Here is a 20,873-nt window from a genome sequence, read left to right as displayed (position 1 = left end):
AAGAAAGATCTTCTGTTCCACATAGTCCCCCAACCGCTTGGGCCCACTAGCAGAGGAGGGGGCTTAGGAGGCTGTCCCGCCTAACCGGGACCCCATACAGGGACAGTGGTGGCAGCAAATACCCAGAGACAGGAAAAGGAGACGGCCCCTTCAGGTGACTGGCCAGAGGCGAAAAGGGAGGGGTAGGCAGAGCGGGGTCTGCCAGTGGGAGGGAAGGCCCCGTTTCGCCACAGTGTATACCAATACCCACATTGGTCCACCCCCTCAGCCCCATCTTTTTTGGTTTATATCGCATGAAGTTGGTAGGGGGCGGGCACTGATCCCTACCTACAGAATCCCAATCAGAGGCAGCTGTACAACCGTCCGCACAGTTATTGAACAGCATCAGGAATAGTGTAAACAAATCAGATTTTCGTCTGCCAGCTCTCTTGTTCCTGCAGCACCCCTATGCCTACATAAACTTCACTAGCAGACTGCAAGAAAACAGACCCTAGCACTGAATGCTCACTGTGTCTCTAGCACAGAGTGCTCATCATGATGGGGAGAGCTGTGCTGGTCAACCATCTTGACACAGTTTACAGTGGTGCGGGGGCTCGGCTAGAGCAAGAGAGCGGGCAACACCACAGCAAGGCTGCTGGAAGTGTGCCGTTCATGGGGGCCATTGGCCATGTTGCCGCAGATACTCCCGGCTGGGAGTTGGTCATCGGAACGTGCTCGTCGGTTGACCCCTGCAGCTCAAGCAGAAGAAAAGATTCAACTTGATTATTATTGAAAGACATTATTGTTGTGGACGTTACCCACTTTGGGGAGTTGCCCCCCCTTTTTGGTTGTGGCTGTGCATTCCTTGTGCCTATGGTGAATGTGTGAAGTATTTAATATATTTGTGAGTTCTCCGCCATAGGTTTACACATAAAAGCATCTAGTATTTTTGCCATACCAAAGTGTTAGTGTATTTTGTGGGTTTTGTAAACCTTACTGTTGTGGGTCTTTTTTGTATCTATTGTCACCCAACGGTGTTGCCCTCTATATTTTGCTGCATGTTGCTAGCCTGGCAAATGGTTGGCATTGTACTGCGGATGGAATCGATCCTGATGCCCATTTTTGGAGGCCTGCCTGCAAGGAGTAGAAAGGCACAGGAACAGCAAGCGAGTTCTTACATGGTGGGCTGCATCTGGTGTGGGGGGCTGAGGGGGCAGGGTTGCTAATTAGCCAGGAGAAAAGTGTCCTGCACCTTTAAGAGATTATGACTGGGATGTTGTTTGCCCGCTGAAATTGTTTACCTTCATGCCATGACAAGCTTTGGCTGCCCATTTTCATGCGTCATGCCTCTGTTGAAGGTACAGATTTTTCTGCAAATCCACAATGGCTCCGCTGTGCAAAATTTTGTGCCTGCACCCGGAGGGCCAGGTTTGGAATTCATTATGAAAGAGAAGCATAGACGCTAATCATACGTGGTTACCAGGGCTTTTTTTCTGGGAAAAGAGGTGGCGGAACTCAGTCGGTTGCCCTCAGAGAAAATGGTCACATGGCTGGTGGCCCCGCCCGCTGATCTCCAGACAGAGGGGAGTTGAGATTGCCCTCCGCGCCACTTGGCGCAGAGGGCAATCTCAACTCCCCTCTGTCTGGAGATCAGGGGGCGGGGCCACCAGCCATGTGACCATTTTCAAGATGTTCCAGAACTCCATTCCACCGCGTTCCTGCTGAAAAAAAGCCCTGGTGGTTACCCTTCATGAGCCCCAGCCATAGTATGATTTAGGAATCCAACTATAATTAATTTTGGCCCCTCCTTCCTTTTGGAATTAGCTGGAGGATCAAGATATATTCTTCCGCCAGTAGATGGCACCAAGATATTTCTGACAAATTTATGTAGCAGGCTGGATTGAAGCAGGCCTGATAGAAAAAAATTTCACCAATATAGTGGAATTCTAAACAGAGTTACACATTTCTAAAGGTGCTCTTTTAGAAGGGTGTAGCTCTATTTAGGATTTCATTGTTAAAGTTTGGCTTGATTCCAGGTTAGCCTGTGATATTTTCTGTTTAGAACAGAGGAGTTAGCCGTGTTAGTCTGTAGTAGCAAAATCAAAAAGAGTCCAGTAGCACCTTTAAGACTAACCAATTTTATTGTAGCATAAGCTTTCAAGAATCAAGTTCTCTTCGTCAGATGCATGATCCGAACTGGTCAAATACAGAAGAGGAGGGGAGAGAGGGGAGAAAGAAGGGAACATATATCACAAGGAGACAGAATGCAATTAGCGTGGAGGCAGTCAAAACATTCCTTTGCCTGGAAATGTAAACATCCCCTTTTGGTGTGCAGTCAGTTTGCCGTATTAGTTTGTAGCAGTGAAAGTATCCAATTCCCATGTAGTATAAGCCTTCGATGACCACAGCTCTCCCTGCCAGCTGCATCTGACAAAGAGAACTGTGGTCCCCGAAAGCCCACACCAGGCGTCACTGGGCTCCCCCAGACCACGCCTCTGTAAAGGGAATCTGTTACCTGTGATAATGTGATAACCATTCTGTCTCCTTGTGATATATGTCCCCTTCTTTCTCCCCTCTCTCCCCTCCTCTTCTGTATTTGACCAGTTCGGATCATGCATCTGACGAAGAGAACTTGATTCTCGAAAGCTTATGCTACAATAAAATTGGTTAGTCTTAAAGGTGCTACTGGACTCTTTTTGATTCTGTTTAGAACAGGAGGCTTCTAAGAGAAAGGTGGATGTAATCAGATCTGCCACATAATTGTTTACAAGCAAGGGCATAGAAGCTTTTTGTAAAGCATACTAGCAACAAAGCCCGTTGTGGGGAAAAATACAAAGGGGCTCTAGAAAGGGGAGGGTAGGCAGGTGGGCATTCCCTCCTCTTCCATCACTGATCCCAGCTGGATGAAGGCGGGGGTGGGGTGGGCATGGCCACCTCCTCTGCACCTGATCCTGGCCAAGAGAAGGGGGGCAGGCATTACCACCTGCCCTGCACTTGATCCCAGCCGGGTGAATGGGGGGCTGGCATTGTCTCCTGCTCCACGCCTGATCCCAGCTGGGTGAAGAGGGGATGGGCCTTGCCACCTACTTTGCGCCTGATTCCAGCTGGGTGAAGTGGACGGGGAGCATTGCTGCCTGCTCCGTGCCTGATCCAGGCCAGGTAAAGGAGGATGGGCAATGCCTTACACTTTGCTCCTGATCCTGGGGTGGGTGAAGTGGGTGGGCATTGTCACCTGCCCCTCGCCTGATCCTGGCTGGGTGAAGGGGGTGGGTGGGCATTTCCTCCTGCTCCGCGGCTGATCCCAGCCAGGTTAAGGGGGGGAGAGAACATTGCCACTTGCTCTGCTCCTAATACCAGCTGGGTGAAGATGGGGGTGGGCATTGCCACCTGCTTCGCTCCTGATCCCACCTGGGTGATGGTGGGGTGCACACATTGCCACCTGATCCACTCCTGATCTCAGCTGTCTGAAGGCAGGGGCGGGCATCACCACCTGCTTTGCTCCTCATCCCAGCTGGGTGATGGCAGGGGGTGAGCATTGCCTCCTGCTTTGTTCCTGATCTGAGCTGGGTGAAGAGGGGATGGGCATTTCCACCTGCTCTGCTCCTGATCCCACCTGGGTGAAGGTGGTGGGCGGGCATTGCCACCTTCTCCACTCCTGATCTTGGATGCATGAAGGGCAGGCGGGCTCCACTCCTGATCCCAGCTGGATGAAGGCGGGAGGCAGGCATTACCACCTGCTTTGCTCCTGATCCCAGCCAGCTGAAGGCGGGGTCAGGCATTGCCACCTGCTCCACTCTGGGTCCCAGCTGGGTGGTGACGGGGGGGAGGAAGGCATTGCCGCCTGCTCCGCACTTGATTTCGGCCTGGGCTTCTCGCTGCTGCATGCTCTCTGGAGGTTTGGCTGCCTCATCTGGGCTTCCTTCCACAGCAGCGCCCTCTTGAGGCGCACCAGGGTAGGAAGTGAGTTGTCTTGAATACGCTTAGCCTTTTATATAGTCAGATAAGTCTTTAAGGTGTCACTGGACTTTTTCAGGGTATAAGGTTTTGAGAGTCAAAGCTCCCTTCATCAGAATTATCAGCAGGCACTCTGAAGAATGGAGGCAGCTGAGGTTAATTCTGTAAAGCACAGAGGTACTTGCTTGTGGCCTGCTTGTGTTTCCTTAGTAGTAAGAGAAAATAACTCTTCATATGCTCATAGATCCTGCTTACTACTGATTTGTTATGTGGCTGCACGCCCTGGTTTAAATTAAGCTCTGTCTTGCAAAGCCAGAATTTGCGCTAGGAATGTTTGCTGAAGGTTAGAAGCAGCTTTGATGTCCACCATATATTGTTTCAAGGATTTGAATTCCCCAGCTCTGAGAATGTATCCGTGTGGGTGTAGCATGTGTATTCCAGTAAATAGGAGACAAGTGGAGAAGCAGGTGTGGGAGTACTGAGAAAGAGGGGGAAATGTAGCCGGTGTCACAAACAGGATAATGCAAACTCGGCCTGCCTGATAAAAGTGAAATTGTTGCCATACCATTGTAATTTCACACTCAGCCCTTGAACTTGTAGCAGGACTATGGAACTCACGGAAGTGAAGGGACCCTGTCAAGAGCAGACTAGAATTTTCATGATGGTTGTGGTTATATCATCTTTGTCTTGGGAGGAGAACAGATTATTGGTACAGACAACTGAGACAATGAAAGGGATGGAGGAAATGAAAAGGAATGTGGCCTGACAGAATGAGAATACTGTTTGCCAATGATGGCTGTAGAGCATTTAAAATAATATTTACTCATGGAAATACACTTTTAAGTTACTTACAGTGTAATCCTAAACAGAGTTACGCCAGTCAATGGGCTTAGACTGGCGTAACTCTGTTTAGGATTGCGCTGTAAGTCTCAGGGAATCTGGGACCAATTAAAATGTTGATGTTGCTGACTTCCTATTAACTGTTAACAATTTGACTAGAGAGAATCAAAAAGAGTCCAGTAGCACCTTTAAGACTAACCAACTTTATTGTAGCATAAGCTTTTGAGAATCACAGTTCTCTTCATCAGATGCATGGAGGGCAAGAAGAAACTGGTCAGATATATAGGTGGAGAGGGGAGGGCAGAGTAGATGCAAACAATAGCTTCTGATATGGAGATCAGTTTGCTTCTGTTAAGGAAGTCAGTTACTTCTGATAATCTCATTATCTGACCAGTTTCTTCTGGTCATGCATCTGATGAAGAGAACTGTGATTCTCGAAAGCTTATGCTCATTAATTCAACTCATTTTCAGGTAATTTTGAGGTACAAGAAAATCTGTGTTTTTATTCAAATCATTGTGAGAATTGTTTTTATTTTTAATTTTTGTAACTTTTTTCCAAAACTTTAAAAAACAGTATGCAGCAAACAAACTATTTACAATATACAGCGGTTAAATGTGTCTTAGAAGAGATAGGAAATTACATAACTTGAAGTCTAACTGTATCTTTACTATACATAAAAATCAAAAAGAGTCCAGTAGCACCTTTAAGACTAACCAACTTTATTGTAGCATAAGCTTTCCAGATCTCCAAAGCTTATGCTACAATAAAGTTGGTTACTCTTAAAGGTGCTACTGGACTCTTTTTGATTTTGCTACTACAGACTAACACAGCTAACTCCTCTGCATCTATTACTGTACATACTTATTCAAGTTACACCAATAAAACTATAAATGTAGGGGTCAGAGATGTGCAATTGTTTAGTATTGCTTATATGATTTTAAAAAAGGTATTCACTGCTGGAAGAAGATTGATTGGTATTGCAGGTTGTCAATGGACTGGAGACAGTCAGTTATTTTATCCATGATAAAAAATTTCTGAGAATTATTAAGAAAACAATGGCATATTTCAAAAGCTCCGTAGAGATACTGGACTATCCATAAAGGATTTCAGGCCTCAAGGAGGATGGGGGAACAGAGGGGCTGGACACTGGTTTCACAGTGCAGTTCTAAGTAGAGTTACTCCAGTCTAAGACCATTGATTTCAATGGGCTTAGACAGGAGTAACTCTGTTTAGGATCGCACTGTTAAAGGAATGAAGAAAATGGGACAAGGGCTGAGTAGGATTAAAAGGCCTTTAAAAGAGGAAATTCAAAACAGGGGTGCACTAGAACCTAAACAAAGCTACAACTTGTACTACAGCATAAATTTTTGCAAGCCAGAGCTCAAATGATCAGATACAAGTGATGACGCCATCGTCTGATGAAGTGATCTGGGACTCACAAAAATTTACTCTGGAATAAACGTTGCTCGTCTTTAAGGTGCCCCGAGACTTCTGTTTTATCATACTTTCCCGGCAGGTGCAGGTTCTCCACTTAGCCTTTTTAAATTAAATAAAAATAAATGGGATGAAATAAAGCAGATTAATTTTGCACAAATTGGTGTGTCCAGTCGAGGGAAACTCCGTTCTCTACGACCCGTCCAACCGTTGCTTTGTTTTAACTGGGGCTACAATTCTAATCCTTCTTTCCCTCCGTGTAGTCATTCGAGACTACGAAACAGCGACGTACCGCTGTTAAAAAGAAGCAGGGTCGGCTCCTCCTCGCTCTACTAAGAATGGAAACAGAAATCGGACAGCCGCGGTTACCCGCTTCAGTCGTGTGGTCAGTGCACTCTGCACATGACCACTGGCTCGACCACCTTCTCAACTTCGTAAGCGGCGGCTGTGAACACAAGCCACGCAGGGCTCGCAACGCCTCTCTTCCCTCCCACCCAAACCCGAGTCGACCAGTCAAAGAACGAGGAGGGGCGTTATTTGCACACATGGCCCCGCCCATCTGAAGTTAGAATCCTAAAACGGAAAAGACCGGGCGGAGGCTTTCGTCGTTGCCTAGTATCCGGGAGGAGCGAGGCTTCTGGGCGTTCTAACTCCGCCTCCTGGAACCTTTTGCCCAATCGGAGAACGGGAAGGCGGAGGGCATGATGCTCTTAGCGCTCCTCCTTTGAACTTCGCCATCCAATCAGGCGGCGGGTAGCGCCGTTGCTTCGGCCGTGCCTCGCCTCTTGGTTCCATGACTGCAACAGCCGCTGAAGCTGCTCAGTTAGCCGCAGTGAGCTCGGGCTTCTCGGTGGCCAGACGCTCCCGGCAGCGCCATGGAGCAAAACTCGGGGCAGGAAGCGGCGGCGGCTGCTGCTGCTGCTGCAGCGCCCGATCCGCTCCCGCAGGTGCCCCCGTCCGGCTCGCGCGGGCTCGGGGGCATCGGCTCGGCTGAAGCGCTGGCGGCGTTGGGCGCAATCGGGCGGCGGCTGCTCTGGTTGCTCCCGGTGTACCTGGCGGGCCGGGCGGGGCTCAGCCTGGGCTTCGTGGTGGCCGGGGTGGCCCTCTACATGGGCTGGCGGGGCCGGCGGCGGGGCAAGGAGCGGTCGCTGCGGATGGCTGGGCTGCTGCTGAGCGACGAAGAGGGGACGGTGAGCTCCGCGGCCGCCACCGACGGCCTGGGCCGGAGCCTGGGGAAGAGCGATCTGCCCGCCTGGGTAAGAGCGGCGCCCCCAAGCTTAGCCCCATTCTGCGAGCGTTGCGCCAGTTAAGAGAGACGAGTGGGGCGTCCTGGCACAGAGTTGCGTCTGGCCCAGCCTCTCTTAAAGAAATGCACTGAAACTAAAGCCACGAACGCGAATTGCGGTTAAGGAATGTCTGCTAGGCGGCCTGGCTGAGTGCTAATTTTAAGGGTTTGTGCCCTTAAGGAAAAATAACCGGCTGACTTCCTAAAGCTTCCAGAGCCTGGAGGCAATTTTGCCTTTCTGCAAATGACTCGCGGTTTACCAACCTGTCCTAATAACTTGCAAAATGCTTTTCACTTTACTCCCTTGCATTCCTTCCTCTTGACTTGAATCCCACTGTGCCTGCTTTCCTCTCCTTGTGGATTTCCATTCTGACTGGGAAAATGATGATGGAGCTTGGCCTAGAACCCTCACACCCGTTCTTGCTCTCCCAGCTTTCTGTTTCTCTTCTGCCCCCTTCCTTTGGTACGATAAGGAGACAGGCCCCTATCTCATGCTGTCGTCTGGCAACATGGTGATGCTTCTGGCCAACCCTACAGGCTTGTTGTAATGATAACGTCGATATAATGTGCCTGAAGTACTCTGGATGCTGTACAAGTGGTCGCTTTGCTTGCTATATATTTGCTTCTTTAAAAGATGCCTGGCTTTTCTAAATAAATAGCAGCATGCTGGCTTATAAGAAATTCTGTGGCCTTAAATCCTGGGGTGTATGTGTATCCCCCCCCCTTTGCTATCCCTTCAGCTGTCTCGTCTAGATCAGGAGCATGGATCTATCAGCTAGTAAATGTCTGTATTCTTGCTTTGCAATACAGGAAGAAACTTAATTATAGCGGGGAGGAAAGTATGGAATAAGACACTTTAATCTTGCTAACAGTGTTTCTTGGGGAAATGCACACACTGCTTCTTGAAGAGCAATTGCTGTGTTTAGTCATTGCACATGACCTGCAGCTGTTAATAATGCCCTCTTGGTATCCCCATCTTCCACCCATCTAAAGCTCCCCTTCTACCTTTTCTTTAATTTATAGTTCATAATGTTACGTTTGACTTACCTGTTCTCATCTACAGGACCTGTCTACTCGGAAGCAATTCCATTTGTCTCCCTGCTGTGACTTCCTTCCCTCTTTGCAGTGTCTCCCCAGCCCCCATGTGTGGGAGTCTGTCCTGAAGACTTCTGTCTGCCCCCCCCCCTTCTTCAAATCTTGGAGTCGTTTTCTGTCTTCTGCAACTCTCGCCCTGTTCCTTACTTGGCTTTTCTCTGCCCTCTCTGTCCACTTCATGCTAGGGAAGAGTTGAGCTGTGCTGTGTGGAAAGAAACTTACAGCTGGGGACAGGAAAGGTGCAAAGCAGCAGGCCCGACCCTTCTCATAGGGTCTCATGCTGATCTCCCTGTATCTGTTGGTAGCCTGTGTGTCTTTAGCAAGGGAAAACAGGGGCTTCGTTGCCTTCCATCCTTTCTAGAAGCCTGGCTGGCATTGGTTTGGGTGTGGCAATGTAGCAGGCGGTTCCTGCTGTTCAGGATCAATATCCCCCAGGGAAACCACGATGGCCTGATTGCTAAAAGCAGATTCATAGCTTGCTTATCTGAAGGCTTGGCATGCACAAAAAAGGTCTGTCCCTTGCATTTTTAAAAAATCCAGCTCTGTGTGTGTGTAAATGGTTGCAGATTTGAAAACTGCCCTGCTGCAGCAGGGATAAAAAAATCTCAAGTCTCTTGAGAGTAAAAACACATCTCATCAGTTCTCTGGTTAAACTCTCACTGCTTTAATTTAGGCAGAGCTCATCGTCTATCATCTTGTCATTTCTCACATGATCGTTGCTCTTATCGCTTGATCACTTTGGTGGCGGATGTTGCAGATGTTGCATGTCACTCACCCAGAGGGGACAGTGATGGGATGTGATAATGTAGCTCTGTGCTTGTTCTCCAGCAGAACATGAAAACTGCCCATTTTAAAATGAACACAAGCTCCAAGCTCTGGATTACCTGAGGCTAACCCTCTTGCCTGGCTCTCCAAAGAGCATTAGATACTTGTTAGCTGATGCGCATACTGCCTTTTTGGAACAGAATCATTAGCAAAACTGGTGCTATATATTATGCAGTTACCAAAATCAGCAACTGCATGCTTAATTCCAGTCTCTTCTGTAACACCTCAAGGCAACTTACCTGTAAATTGGTTTTCATGGCAGCGAGAGTTTCCCACCCTGCTTTTAGCTGCCAGTGACAGAGAATGCAAACATCTGGAGTTGGGACTTGAGTACGTTGCGCTTGTGGTGGCAGAAGCCATTACAGGAGAAGTATCAGGGGCTAATGTTTTTCTGTGTTTGTCCCATATTTGCGTAGTGACTGATAGAAAAGGATTAAGTGAAATTGTTTTTGGTCTTTCCTTGGCTTTGTTCCAGGGCGCTTCTTTTAAAAGGTAGGGAGAAAGATATACCTGTTCAATTGGAATCCATGATTTTTCTGTGTTATGGGATGCATAAAGAAGTATGTTCTTAAGCTGTATAGCTTCATGATATTTTAATAAATTGGGAAGCCTAGGCCCTCCCTGTTTTCACGGCCGAGTTTTAAAAGAAAAAAATTTACTCTAGGTTTTTTGTTAGAATTTGCTTTGCCAAGGATTTAATTCACTTGGCTGGATCTTTATAGGAATATTTTGTAATAAAAATATAAATTGAAGTAAGCCATGATGATCAGTGTAACTTCATCCAGCCGTTTATCAAATTGTTTAACCAGGAACTTAAAGTTCGATTCATATAATTCTTTCATATTGATGGGAATATGAATACCTAGATATCTCCAGGTTTTAGATACCCATTTTAAATGAAAATCATTTAAAATTGCAGTTTTGATGGTTGAATGGACATGTATAGGAGAAATTTCTGTTTTTGAGGAATTTATTGTAAATCTTGAAACTGAGCCGAATTGTTTAATAGCAATCAATAATTTGTTTATTGAATTTATAGGGTCACTGATATAAACAATTATAATTTGATAATATATTCAATATATATTCAAAAATAATTTGAATAGTGATGAACCAATTGAAATGCCTTTAATAGTTTTATCATGACAGATAGTAAATGCCAAGGGTTCAACTGAGATTGCGAATAAGATGGGGGAGAGAGGACAACCCTTCTAGTTAAGTTTAAGTCATCTGATCTAAAGTTGTTAATAAAAAACGAAGCTATAGGAGAACTATAACATTTATCTATACACCATAGGAAGTTTGGTCCAAACCCCATATGTTTTAATACTGTTTTTAAGTATGTGATGATAATCAGGGCTTTTTTTCTGGGAAAAGAGGTGGTGGAACTCAGTGGGTTTGCCAGCACAGGCGGCAACTCTTGGCGGGGGGTGGTGCCCCTGGTACCACATGTGCGTGTGCAAAGTGCGTGCATGCTCCCAGAGCTAATGAGGTCACTTTGGGTCAGCTGGAACAAGGGGGGAGTTTTTAAAAGTTTAAATCACCCTCGGCAAAAATGGTCACATGGCTGGTGGCTCCGCCCCTGATCTCCAGACAGAGGGGAGTTTAGATTGCACCGCTCCAGTGGCATGGACAGCAATCTAAACTTCCCTCTGTCTGGAGATCAGGGGGCGGGGCCACCAGCCATGTGACCTTTTCTAGAGGTTCCGGAACTCCGTTCCACCGCGTTCCAGCGGAAAAAAAGCCTTGCTGATAATACAATTCGTCAAATGCCTCTTTGGCATCCAAGGCATCAGTTTGATTAAATTTGCAATAATTGATAATATTTAAAGATCTGTTAGATATCTGCCTGGAATGAACCCTGATTGATCGTGAACATCTCAGCAACAGAAGTGGAAAACACTATACAAAGATTGAAAAACAACAAAACTCCTGGCAGAAATGGCCTGCCAGTTGAATTCTATAAAAAAGCCAAAGCTCAACTCCTTGAACCCTTAGCAGTTTGCAAATTTCTGATGTTGAAAGGAAACATGGCTAGTTTATGGAGAGAGGCAGGGGTCATAGTAATTCCCAAAGAAGATAAGAGGATCCATCAAAAACAGAAACCTATAGACCAATACAACTATACTCAACTATAACCTGAAAATATTTTCCTCAATACTAACAAGATTGAACAAAATCATTACCTACTATATACATCACGATTAATCAGGGTTCATTCCAGGCAGATATCTAACAGACAAGGAAATCTTTAAATATTATCAATTATTGCAAATTTAATCAAACTGATGCCTTGGATGCCAAAGAGGCATTTGACGAATTGTATTATCAGCAAGGCTTTTTTTCCGCTGGAACGGGGTGGAACGGAGTTCCGGAACCTCTAGAAAAGGTCACATGGCTGGTGGCCCCGCCCCCTGATCTCCAGACAGAGGGAAGTTTAGATTGCTGTCCATGCCACTGGAGCGGTGCAATCTAAACTCCCCTCTGTCTGGAGATCGTGATGTATATAGTAGGTAATGATTTTGTTCAATCTTGTTAGTATTGAGGAAAATATTTTCAGGTTATAGTTGAGTATAGTTGTATTGGTCTATAGGTTTCTGTTTTTGATGGATCCTCTTATCTTCTTTGGGAATTACTATGACCCCTGCCTCTCTCCATAAACTAGCCATGTTTCCTTTCAACATCAGAAATTTGCAAACTGCTAAGGGTTCAAGGAGTTGAGCTTTGGCTTTTTTATAGAATTCAATTGGCAGGCCATTTCTGCCAGGAGTTTTGTTGTTTTTCAATCTTTGTATAGTGTTTTCCACTTCTGTTGCTGAGATGTTCCATGAATTTTAAATGTTCCAGAGTTCTTTTGGTATCAAATTTTATAGATTTCAGATATTTAGAGACAGAAATTTCTCGGGGTTTGTCTGATTAATACAGTTTCTGGTAGTATTCATAAAAGGAGTAGACAATATCTTTAGTAGATGTTATAGTTTTTCCTTGTGAATTTCTAATCAAATATATGTTAAGAAGGGCTTCTTTTCAGCTGGAATGTGGTAGAATGGTGTTCCGGCACCTCTTGAAAACACCTATGTGACTGCTGGCCCCACCCCGATCTTCAGACAGAGATCAGTTCGCCTGGAGCAGGTGGATCTTTGAGCCATATTCAGCGGCTTCCAGGGGCTTGCAAACTCATTCACTCCCCTGGGCTCCTTTAAGGGCAGAGCTGGTGCCGGGGACTGGCGTCACTTGGCGAGTGGGCAGGGGGGCAGGCTGGCTGCTCTCCTGATTGATTCACCCAGCACACTCCCCCTTCATTTCCCAAGGCTGGAGCAACGAACGGGTGGGCTGGGGCCAAGGGCAGCCCTCCCTCCCTTACCATGCCAGGCACTTCTCTGTAGGCACTGCCGTTGGCCAGCAGCCCCACACTCGCAGCAATGCTGCCTCGGCCCTGAAGCGCCGGGGAAGGGGCAAGGAAGGAGCGAGGAAGTGGCGAGGCAGGGGTGGCCCAAGACTACCTGCTTGCTGGCTTACTCCCAGGTAGGTGAGTGCGCAGCTGGCGAGAGCTGCTTGTGGCATGAAGCGCAGCCAGGTGCGTTTGCAGGGTGGAAGCCCCCTTCGTTGCGCGGAGGACTGGCTCGCGTGTAAGTGCGTGCAGGACAGTTGGGGTAGAGGGGCGGGGAGTGCATTTGCTTCAGAGGACATGTGCTTTAAGATTGTGTGGCTCCACCTTCTGATTCCATGGGGGGCAGCCGCACCGTGCATGATGACGTCACTTCCTGAAAGTGATGTCACTGTGTGGTCCCGGGAACGCACATGCATGTAGTAATAGGGGGTGCCACCTCCTGCTGCGAGTTGCCCCAGGTGAGAGTTCCCCCACCTCTTTCCCCAGAAAAAAAGCCCTGATTCTTAATACTTTTCTGGGGGGCTCAGAATTCTCAAGTGTGGGATCAGTATGTTTGGGTAGGTGTGGATTTTGGCAAGGAGACCATATTCCATGTGTTTGGAAAAGGAGTTTTTTTGTCACCTCCTTGAAATAGTTCTGTAACTAAATGCGCTCATGTTTCATGAAGCCCACTGTTGTTGATTCCCCAACGCTGCCCATCTTAGGGACTGAAACAGTGGCAAAGGCCAGGGAGCTTTCAAACCCTGTCAACAGGACAGGCTCCTTAAAAAGAACATGTAACTCCTCCTTTCCTGCTGTGGTTACTAACCCCAAGGCAGAGAAACTAACTCGTGGCAGGATGCCAGTCAAGTGATGCCTTCAATATAACTGCAAATAATGTATTTGAGGGTCTTACTTGGTTTGTATCACTTGAAAATGAGAGACAGTGTTAAAAACCTATACTGTGTCTGCAAAAGAGAAGAGCTGGCTTATTTTACAATCTGCAAGCTTAAAAGACAGTATGCGACAAGAATGATCAGGGGTCTGGAGACTGAGCCCTGCGAGGAAAGGCTGAGGGACTTGGGAATGTTTAGTTTGGAGAAGAGGAGGTTGAGGGGGGACAGGATTGCTCTCTTTAAATATCTGAAAGGCTGTCATTTGGAGGAGGGCAGGGAGCTGTTCCAGTTGGCAGCAGAGGGTAGGACGCGAAGCGATGGGCTTCAGTTACATGCACAAAGGTACCGGCTGGATATTAGGAAGAACTTTTTCATGGTCAGAGTAGTTCAAAAGTGGAATCAGCTGCCTAGGGAGGTGGTGAGCTCCCCCTCACTGGCAGTTTTCAAGAAGAGGCTGGATGAATACTTGTCAGAGATGCTTTAGGCTGATCCTGCATTGGGGAGGGGGTTGGACTAGATGGTCTGTATGGCCCCTTCCAACTCTATGATTCTATGCCTGTAAAGGGCTTTCCCCATCATCCTTTAGAAGTGTAGCTATTCAGTGTATCTGTAGTGTGTGGAGGGGGTGCAGTCTGTGTGCACATAGCTGTGAGGATTAAGCGATTTGCAGCATGCCGTACATGGAGAGCTCTGCATTTGCCCGTCACTGCTCTGATGACCTCAGCCTCCTAGACTTGAGCCGAGATTCCCAGAATTCAAGCAACTGCACGTGGCCAGCGCTGTGTTTCAGGCTATAGTTCTAACATCTGGAATCAACAAGTCATCTAGGCTGTTAAAGAAACCATTTTACTCCAGAATTTACTTGTTTCCTTCCTGACTGTCACTAGGATTGTGGTGGTGTGTAGTCCAATTCTGTCTATATTTGGACACCAGTCTCACCCCCCCCCCCCCCACACACACACTCCAATGAACTGCTTCCAGCAAAATGTGCTTAGGGTTGGAGACAATATTTTTTAAACGAGTGAGGTCTAACTCTCAAAAGTTTATGCTGAAATAAATTTTGTTAATTTAAGGTGTCACTAGACTTCTTTTTTTATTTAGTTTCAGGTAGGTAGCTTGTGTTGATCTGCGGTAGAAGAGCAAGAGTGAAGTTCAGTAGCACTTTAAAGACCACCAAGATTAGGAGGGTATAAGCTTTCAAGAGTTAACGGTCCCTTCATCAGATATCTGCAAAATCTGACAAAGGGAGCTTTGACTCTCAAAAACCTATACCCTCCTAATCTTGGTGGTCTTTAAAGGGCTGCTGGGCTCAGATTTTGCTGCCCTGTTTTATTTATGTAATAATGTGTTCTATTTCAAAACTGCTCACATTTTTCATTCTGCAACTTTCCTTGAAACATTGGCCCTGGCTCCTAAATGCCATTAGCCACTCTGAGCCAAGCTACAAGTGATGCCTGACACAGGTTGGACACTTGTCAGCTTCCCTCAAGTTTTGATGGGAAATGTAGGCATCCTGGTCTTGCAGCTGTAATGGAGAGCCAAGCTGTAAAACTAGGACGCCTACATTTCCCATCAAAACTTGAGGTAAGCTGACAAGTGTCCAACCTGTGTCAGGTGTCACTTATAGCTTGGCTCTCTTTCTCCTTCAGGATGGCTCAGACACCACTCCTGTACTGTACTGCTTTAGAAGCTCCTCTGCAGTCTTTTGGAATGAGCGGGAGAGATTATAATGTTTTGAAGCTGGGCTTCTAAACTTTAGGCAAAGATGTTGGTTTATGCCCGCTGGTTTAGCAAAAGGCCGACCAAGTAGCAGCTGTACACGGAGTTCTCTGTATCAGGTGTTTGGACAGCAAGCTTCTCTGCAGAGATGACAGCATCTTTTCTCTTATGTATCATTCATCCGAGTTGCAGTCAACGTGATTTTACAAGACAAGTTAGAGTTTGAAGTTGCATCTTTCCGGTCCAAGCTCATACTGCACGCAGTGGTTGCTTCATTTGTTTACATAATCCAAAGAAATTACAGCAGTCATTCCAAAAGCACCAGTATAAAAAGAAGGCAGCCATACAGTGTTTCTGCTTTGCCACATGCCTCCATTGAGTGTGATTGAACGATCCATTCATTTCGGTGCAAACAACTGAACTTCTCTGCTGCCTGTTACGTGTTTGGATGAATTCCTGTTACAGGTTTCCTTTCTTCTAAGTCGGAGCCAAGCTTTGAACAGTGACGCCTGTAGAAAAATTGGAGCAGGGGTGGGGGTAATTCTTTTTCACGTTGAAAGTATATCTCCGCAGCAGTAAGAGTTATGTATGTCCCTAGTTTTAATAGCAGGGGGTGTGGTCCTCAACTATCAGAAATTTTGTGAACAACAGATTGTCCCAAACAGTCTTTACTCTGAAGAACTGAATGCTTTTGAAAATGATAGTCCAACAGTTTCCCCAAGTAGTTTAGGAGGCTGTAAGTTTGGTTTTAAATAATGTATGTTAAGAATATGACCAAGGTCTCTCTAACTCCTTCGTTAAAGCCACAGCTGCAAAATCTAGCCCAAACATCCAAAGATGTTTGGAATTTTGGCAAATAATCTGGGAACAGAACTTGAACAGCTGTGGAAAGCATCACCTGAATGGAGTGAAATCATCAAAGCACTGGGAGAACTAGAAGTCATGTTTCCTCCTCAAGTCCCCTGCTTACTGGTCTGTGTTCGCCTTCAGGGCTTGCCTGTGGATTTAGCACAATCACACAAGAGTGAAAGATCCAGAGGACTTAGCCGTGTTCATCTGTAGTAGCAAAATAGTAAAGAGTCCAGTAGCACCTTTAAGACTAACCAACTTTATTGTAGCATAAGCTTTCGAGTGCCACAGCTCTCTTCGTCAGATGCATCGTCAGATGCATCTGATGAAGAGAGCTGTGGTTCTCGAAAGCTTATGCTACAATAAAGTTGCATCTGACGAAGAGAGCTGTGGCTGTCAAAAGCTTATGCTACAATAAAGTTGGTTAGTCTAAAAAGTGCTACTGGACTATTATAAGAGTGAAAGATACCATGTGAGAGACCTTCTTCTTGAATATTTTTTCTCAGCTAGAAGACTGCCACATCAGAAAGAGCGCCTCTGATTTGGCTTAGTCCTTCACGTGCTTGTTTTTGACCGGAAGGGAGTTTTTTTAAATCTGGGGGAATACTTTAAAGGATGATATCCCATCTATAGTCTACAGTAATTCAATCCAGGAAGAAATCTACAGCATGATTTTCCTCAAGGTTTCCTTTAGCTCGAAGTTACTATAATAAACTCAGACTTGGAATAGAAGACAATATTTTAAAAGGTTAATTTGGTTTGGGTAGATTGAAGACGACGGTCTGGTGCAGTTGTAATGTCTTTGATCTCTAATCATTATTAAGAAATCAAACTCTCTAAAATGATTCTGCATTCGATGTATTGTCGAAGGCTTTCACGGCCGGAGAACAATGGTTGTTGTGGGTTTTCCGGGCTGTATTGCCGTGGTCTTGGCATTGTAGTTCCTGACGTTTCGCCAGCAGCTGTGGCTGGCATCTTCAGAGGTGTAGCACCAAAAGACAGTGACACTGAGAGATCTCTGTCTTTTGGTGCTACACCTCTGAAGATGCCAGCCACAGCTGCTGGCGAAACGTCAGGAACTACAATGCCAAGACCACGGCAATACAGCCCAGAAAACCCACAACAACCATGATTCTGCATTCTTTTTCTGATGCATCTTTTAACCACAGATTATGATGATTTATATTTTCACTCATGCATGTAGCCAGTGTTACAGACTTTGGTTAAGTGGGGCCCAGAGCAGCATTGACAGTGAGTGAGGTTGGTGCAGGCAGAACCTCGACCATAGTGTGGGGGGGGATTCATGTTTGAGGTGAGAGGGACTTGGTGGAAGAGGCACCATGTTGGGTTCCTGGTTTCTTAGGCTTGATTAAATACTGAGGGTTTTGCATCTCCAGTGGGCCATAGGCAGGTGGAATGCAAATCTTGCACCATAGTGATCCACTATGCACACACTGCACTGGACTGGAACTTGTCCAGCCCAAAGCCAAATCTTTGGTGAAACTTAAGCCGTGTTCTCTGGCAGCTTTGCAAGGAAATAATCTGCTTACTCATACCTGTGTTGGTTGTTTGTGGCACACAGCCTGAAAGGAAGAAAATGGGCAACTCTCTTCCTGCTTATAAAAATGTCTTGGCTGGTCACCTGGCTGTTACTACTGTTCGCCGTAGGTGACGAGCCAAGTGGCTGTTCTCTTGCCTGATATCTGGAAAGCCTAGCCATTTGGACCCATTTAGGTATCTGTGTGAGTGAAAAAATCTTTGCAGTGGAAAACTAAGACGGCCTGATGGTGCAGAAAAATGACCCCCTCAGCCTGCGCCACTGTCTCTTGGCAGTTTTAATAGCAATGGTATTTGGGGAATGTTTCTGTCTGACTCACCACTTGCTTCCCACTCTGTTTTCTCTTGTACAGGAAACGCTGCTGCTTTTGCTCATTTTGAAGCCACGCTGTTAAGATCTGTGGGTGTAACATTTGGGGCAGGCAGTACAAGGGAGCGTCTAAAAATAAGCCAGTCTGGCATCCCCCTCCTGCTTCTTGAACACCTTTCAGCTGGATGCTTTTTTCGGTGGTTGGTCTCTTTTTTAAAAATTAGGACGTTCCGGCTGATGCAGTGATGCTCATGGGCGCTGCTTACTGGACCTAGTACATATATAAGCCTTATGGAAATAATGTGCCTGCGTCCTTTTATTCAGGGGTAGAGCTTAGAATCATAGAGTTGGAAGGGGCCATACAGACCATCTAGTCCAACCCCCCGCCCAGTGCAGGATCAGCCTAAAGCATCTCTGACGAATATTCATGCAGCCTCTTCTTGAAAACTGTCAGTGAGGGGGAGCTCACCACCTCCCTAGGCAGCTGATCCCACTTTTGAACTACTCTGACCGTGAAAAAGTTTTTCCTAATATCCTTTGTGCATGTAATTTAAGCCTGTTGCTTCGGGTCCTACCCTCTGCTGCCAGCTGGAACAGCTCCCTGCCCTCCTCCAAATGACAGCCTTTCAAATATTTAAAGAGAGCAATCATGTCCCCCCTCAACCTCCTCTTCTCCAATCGAAACATTCCCAAGGCCCTCAGCCTTTCCTCGTAGGGCTCAGTCTCCAGACCCCTGATCATCCTCATCGCTCTCCTCTGCACCCTCTCGATTTTGTCCACATCCTTTTTGAAGCTTGGGATTACTTGGGTTATGTCTGTGGCTGTGCAATTTGGTACACCCTGTCCGAAAAGATAAAAAATACCAGTAAGGTAGGTATTTTTCAGGTATGTTTGGGAATCCTGATCATATCTGAGATTCTCAGATATACTGGTATTGGCAGTACTAATCAATCTTGGATCTATTTGGGATCAACTGGGTCCCTCATTTCAAAGGCTGGAGAAGCTTGTTTTTTCTTACTTTTGCATGTTTCCCAGGCAAAAGGGGGAGGGAGGCAGTTCTCGCAGTAGAATGGCATCGCTCCTTAGGGGGAGCTCAGTGGTCTGTCCAATCACGAGTCACGTGATTCTCTCATGTGGTCTATGATAGAATCATCATGATCAGACGGACAGGTGAGCTCCTCCTAAGGAGCGAGGCCATTTGCCCATGAGAATCACCTTGCCTCCATTCCACTCCCTTTTTTGCCCAGCAAAACCTGCAAAGGGGGAAAACAAACTGCTACAGGCAGCTGCAGCTTCAGGGCAAGATTCTTTTTTTTTTTAGTGCGTGATTTCTGCTGGCTGCTTCCAGGTTGATTCTGTTGGGATTGGGATTCTCTGGTTTGACGTTGGTTCTATTGAGCTTTGTTGTTTCTTTTTGGACAGTAGATACTTTTGTACTTTTTCACCTAAGACTTTTTTGCCCTGGTGAAAGCATTGGCTCCCCCCCCCCCCCCGTAGGAAACAATGGAGTGTAGCTGGGGGGTCCTTGTTCAGGAGCCTGTAGAATTTAATCCTGTGACCCAATCTTGAAACTTTGGCGGGGGGTCTTTAGTGGACAGGCTGCCCTCACTTCTCTGCAATTTTTGTGTAATTTGCTTCAAAAACATCCCCTCCAGCCCTCAACCAAGATTCTTCCACAGGGAGTAATGGACCCATTTAACTTCAGAAACACAGAACAAAACTGGATCTGAATTAGAAACTGGTATAAGAGGATCTGACCATCAGGTATAACAATATTTATGGCCTTCCTGATACCCAAATCTGAAAACTCCCCATTTTTTTTAGTGCACATCCTTCGTTATGACACTGTGCTACACCCTGACAGTGCAATTCTAAGCAGAGTTACTCAAGTTTAAGCCCATTGATTTCATGGGCTTAAACTGAATTGATTCTGTTTAGGATTTCACTGTGAATTTGCATGCTGACATTCCCCCCTCCCTTCCTGTGAAATCAAAATTTCTAGCTGAAATGAGCTTCATTTTAAAACACAAGAAGGTCTCTCCTGGATCCGCTTAGTGATCCATCTAGCCCAGCACTCTGTCTCACACAGTGGCCAACCAGTTGCCCTGATTGGAGCAGCAACAAACAGGGCCTGGAGGCCAGGAATTTCCCCTGCTATTCAAAAGTTTGCTTCCTCAGAATATGTAGCTTCCCTTTAGTTACTGTGGCTAGTAGCCACTGGTAGCCACTCTCCTCCCCTCCACGAATCTGTCTAATTCCCTTTGGTCAAAGCCATCTATTCTTGTAGCCATCACTATGTCCAGTTTGGAGTTTTTAAAAATTTATTTATTTATTTATTTTGCTTGAGTAAAACTAGCTCATGGAGATATTTATAGCTTCCCCCTCAATTTATGTACAGTGGATTTTTTTTAAAAAAAATCAAGAGCATTTTGCAAACTGTAAAGTGCTCCATTGTGTAAACAGTATAAAACCTAAAAACATGACACATACCTAGTAAATGCCAACAACTTTTAAAAAAACCTACAGTAAAAGATCCAGCAATAAAATTGCATGAAACATTTCTGTAAAATCGCAAATTTTCTATGAAAGGAAATCTTTTGCATGGCTCTCTGAATGATTGTGGGCTGAAGCCAAGACTCGTGTCTGAATAACATTTTTGCACAGCATTGTGGGGCCACGGTGTGTGTCTGTGGCTCTTGCTGCCCTAGGAGGTTCTTGGGTAGGTTTCTTGCAATGATCTGGGTTCATACACTGCAACA

At 46.1% G+C, this 20,873-nt stretch overlaps 1 protein-coding gene across 2 annotated transcripts in view; it reads left to right on the top strand.

Moving 5' to 3' along the window:
* Window positions 1-7,015: 7,015 nt before the first annotated feature.
* Window positions 7,016-20,873, top strand: part of ESYT1 (extended synaptotagmin 1) — an 88,585-nt gene continuing 74,727 nt past the window's right edge. For both annotated transcript variants that reach the window (XM_054975967.1, XM_054975966.1), the window contains exon 1: window positions 7,016-7,464. In XM_054975967.1, coding sequence (XP_054831942.1) covers window positions 7,084-7,464 — 381 coding nt within the window. In that variant the 5' untranslated portion in view covers window positions 7,016-7,083. The remainder of the gene's footprint in view (window positions 7,465-20,873) is intronic.

Source organism: Eublepharis macularius, chromosome 4 (assembly GCF_028583425.1).
Source record: "Eublepharis macularius isolate TG4126 chromosome 4, MPM_Emac_v1.0, whole genome shotgun sequence".
Classification (NCBI taxonomy): Eukaryota; Metazoa; Chordata; class Lepidosauria; order Squamata; family Eublepharidae; genus Eublepharis; species Eublepharis macularius.
Note: the sequence above shows the minus strand (reverse complement) of the source record. Positions and strands in the feature narration are given on the sequence as shown.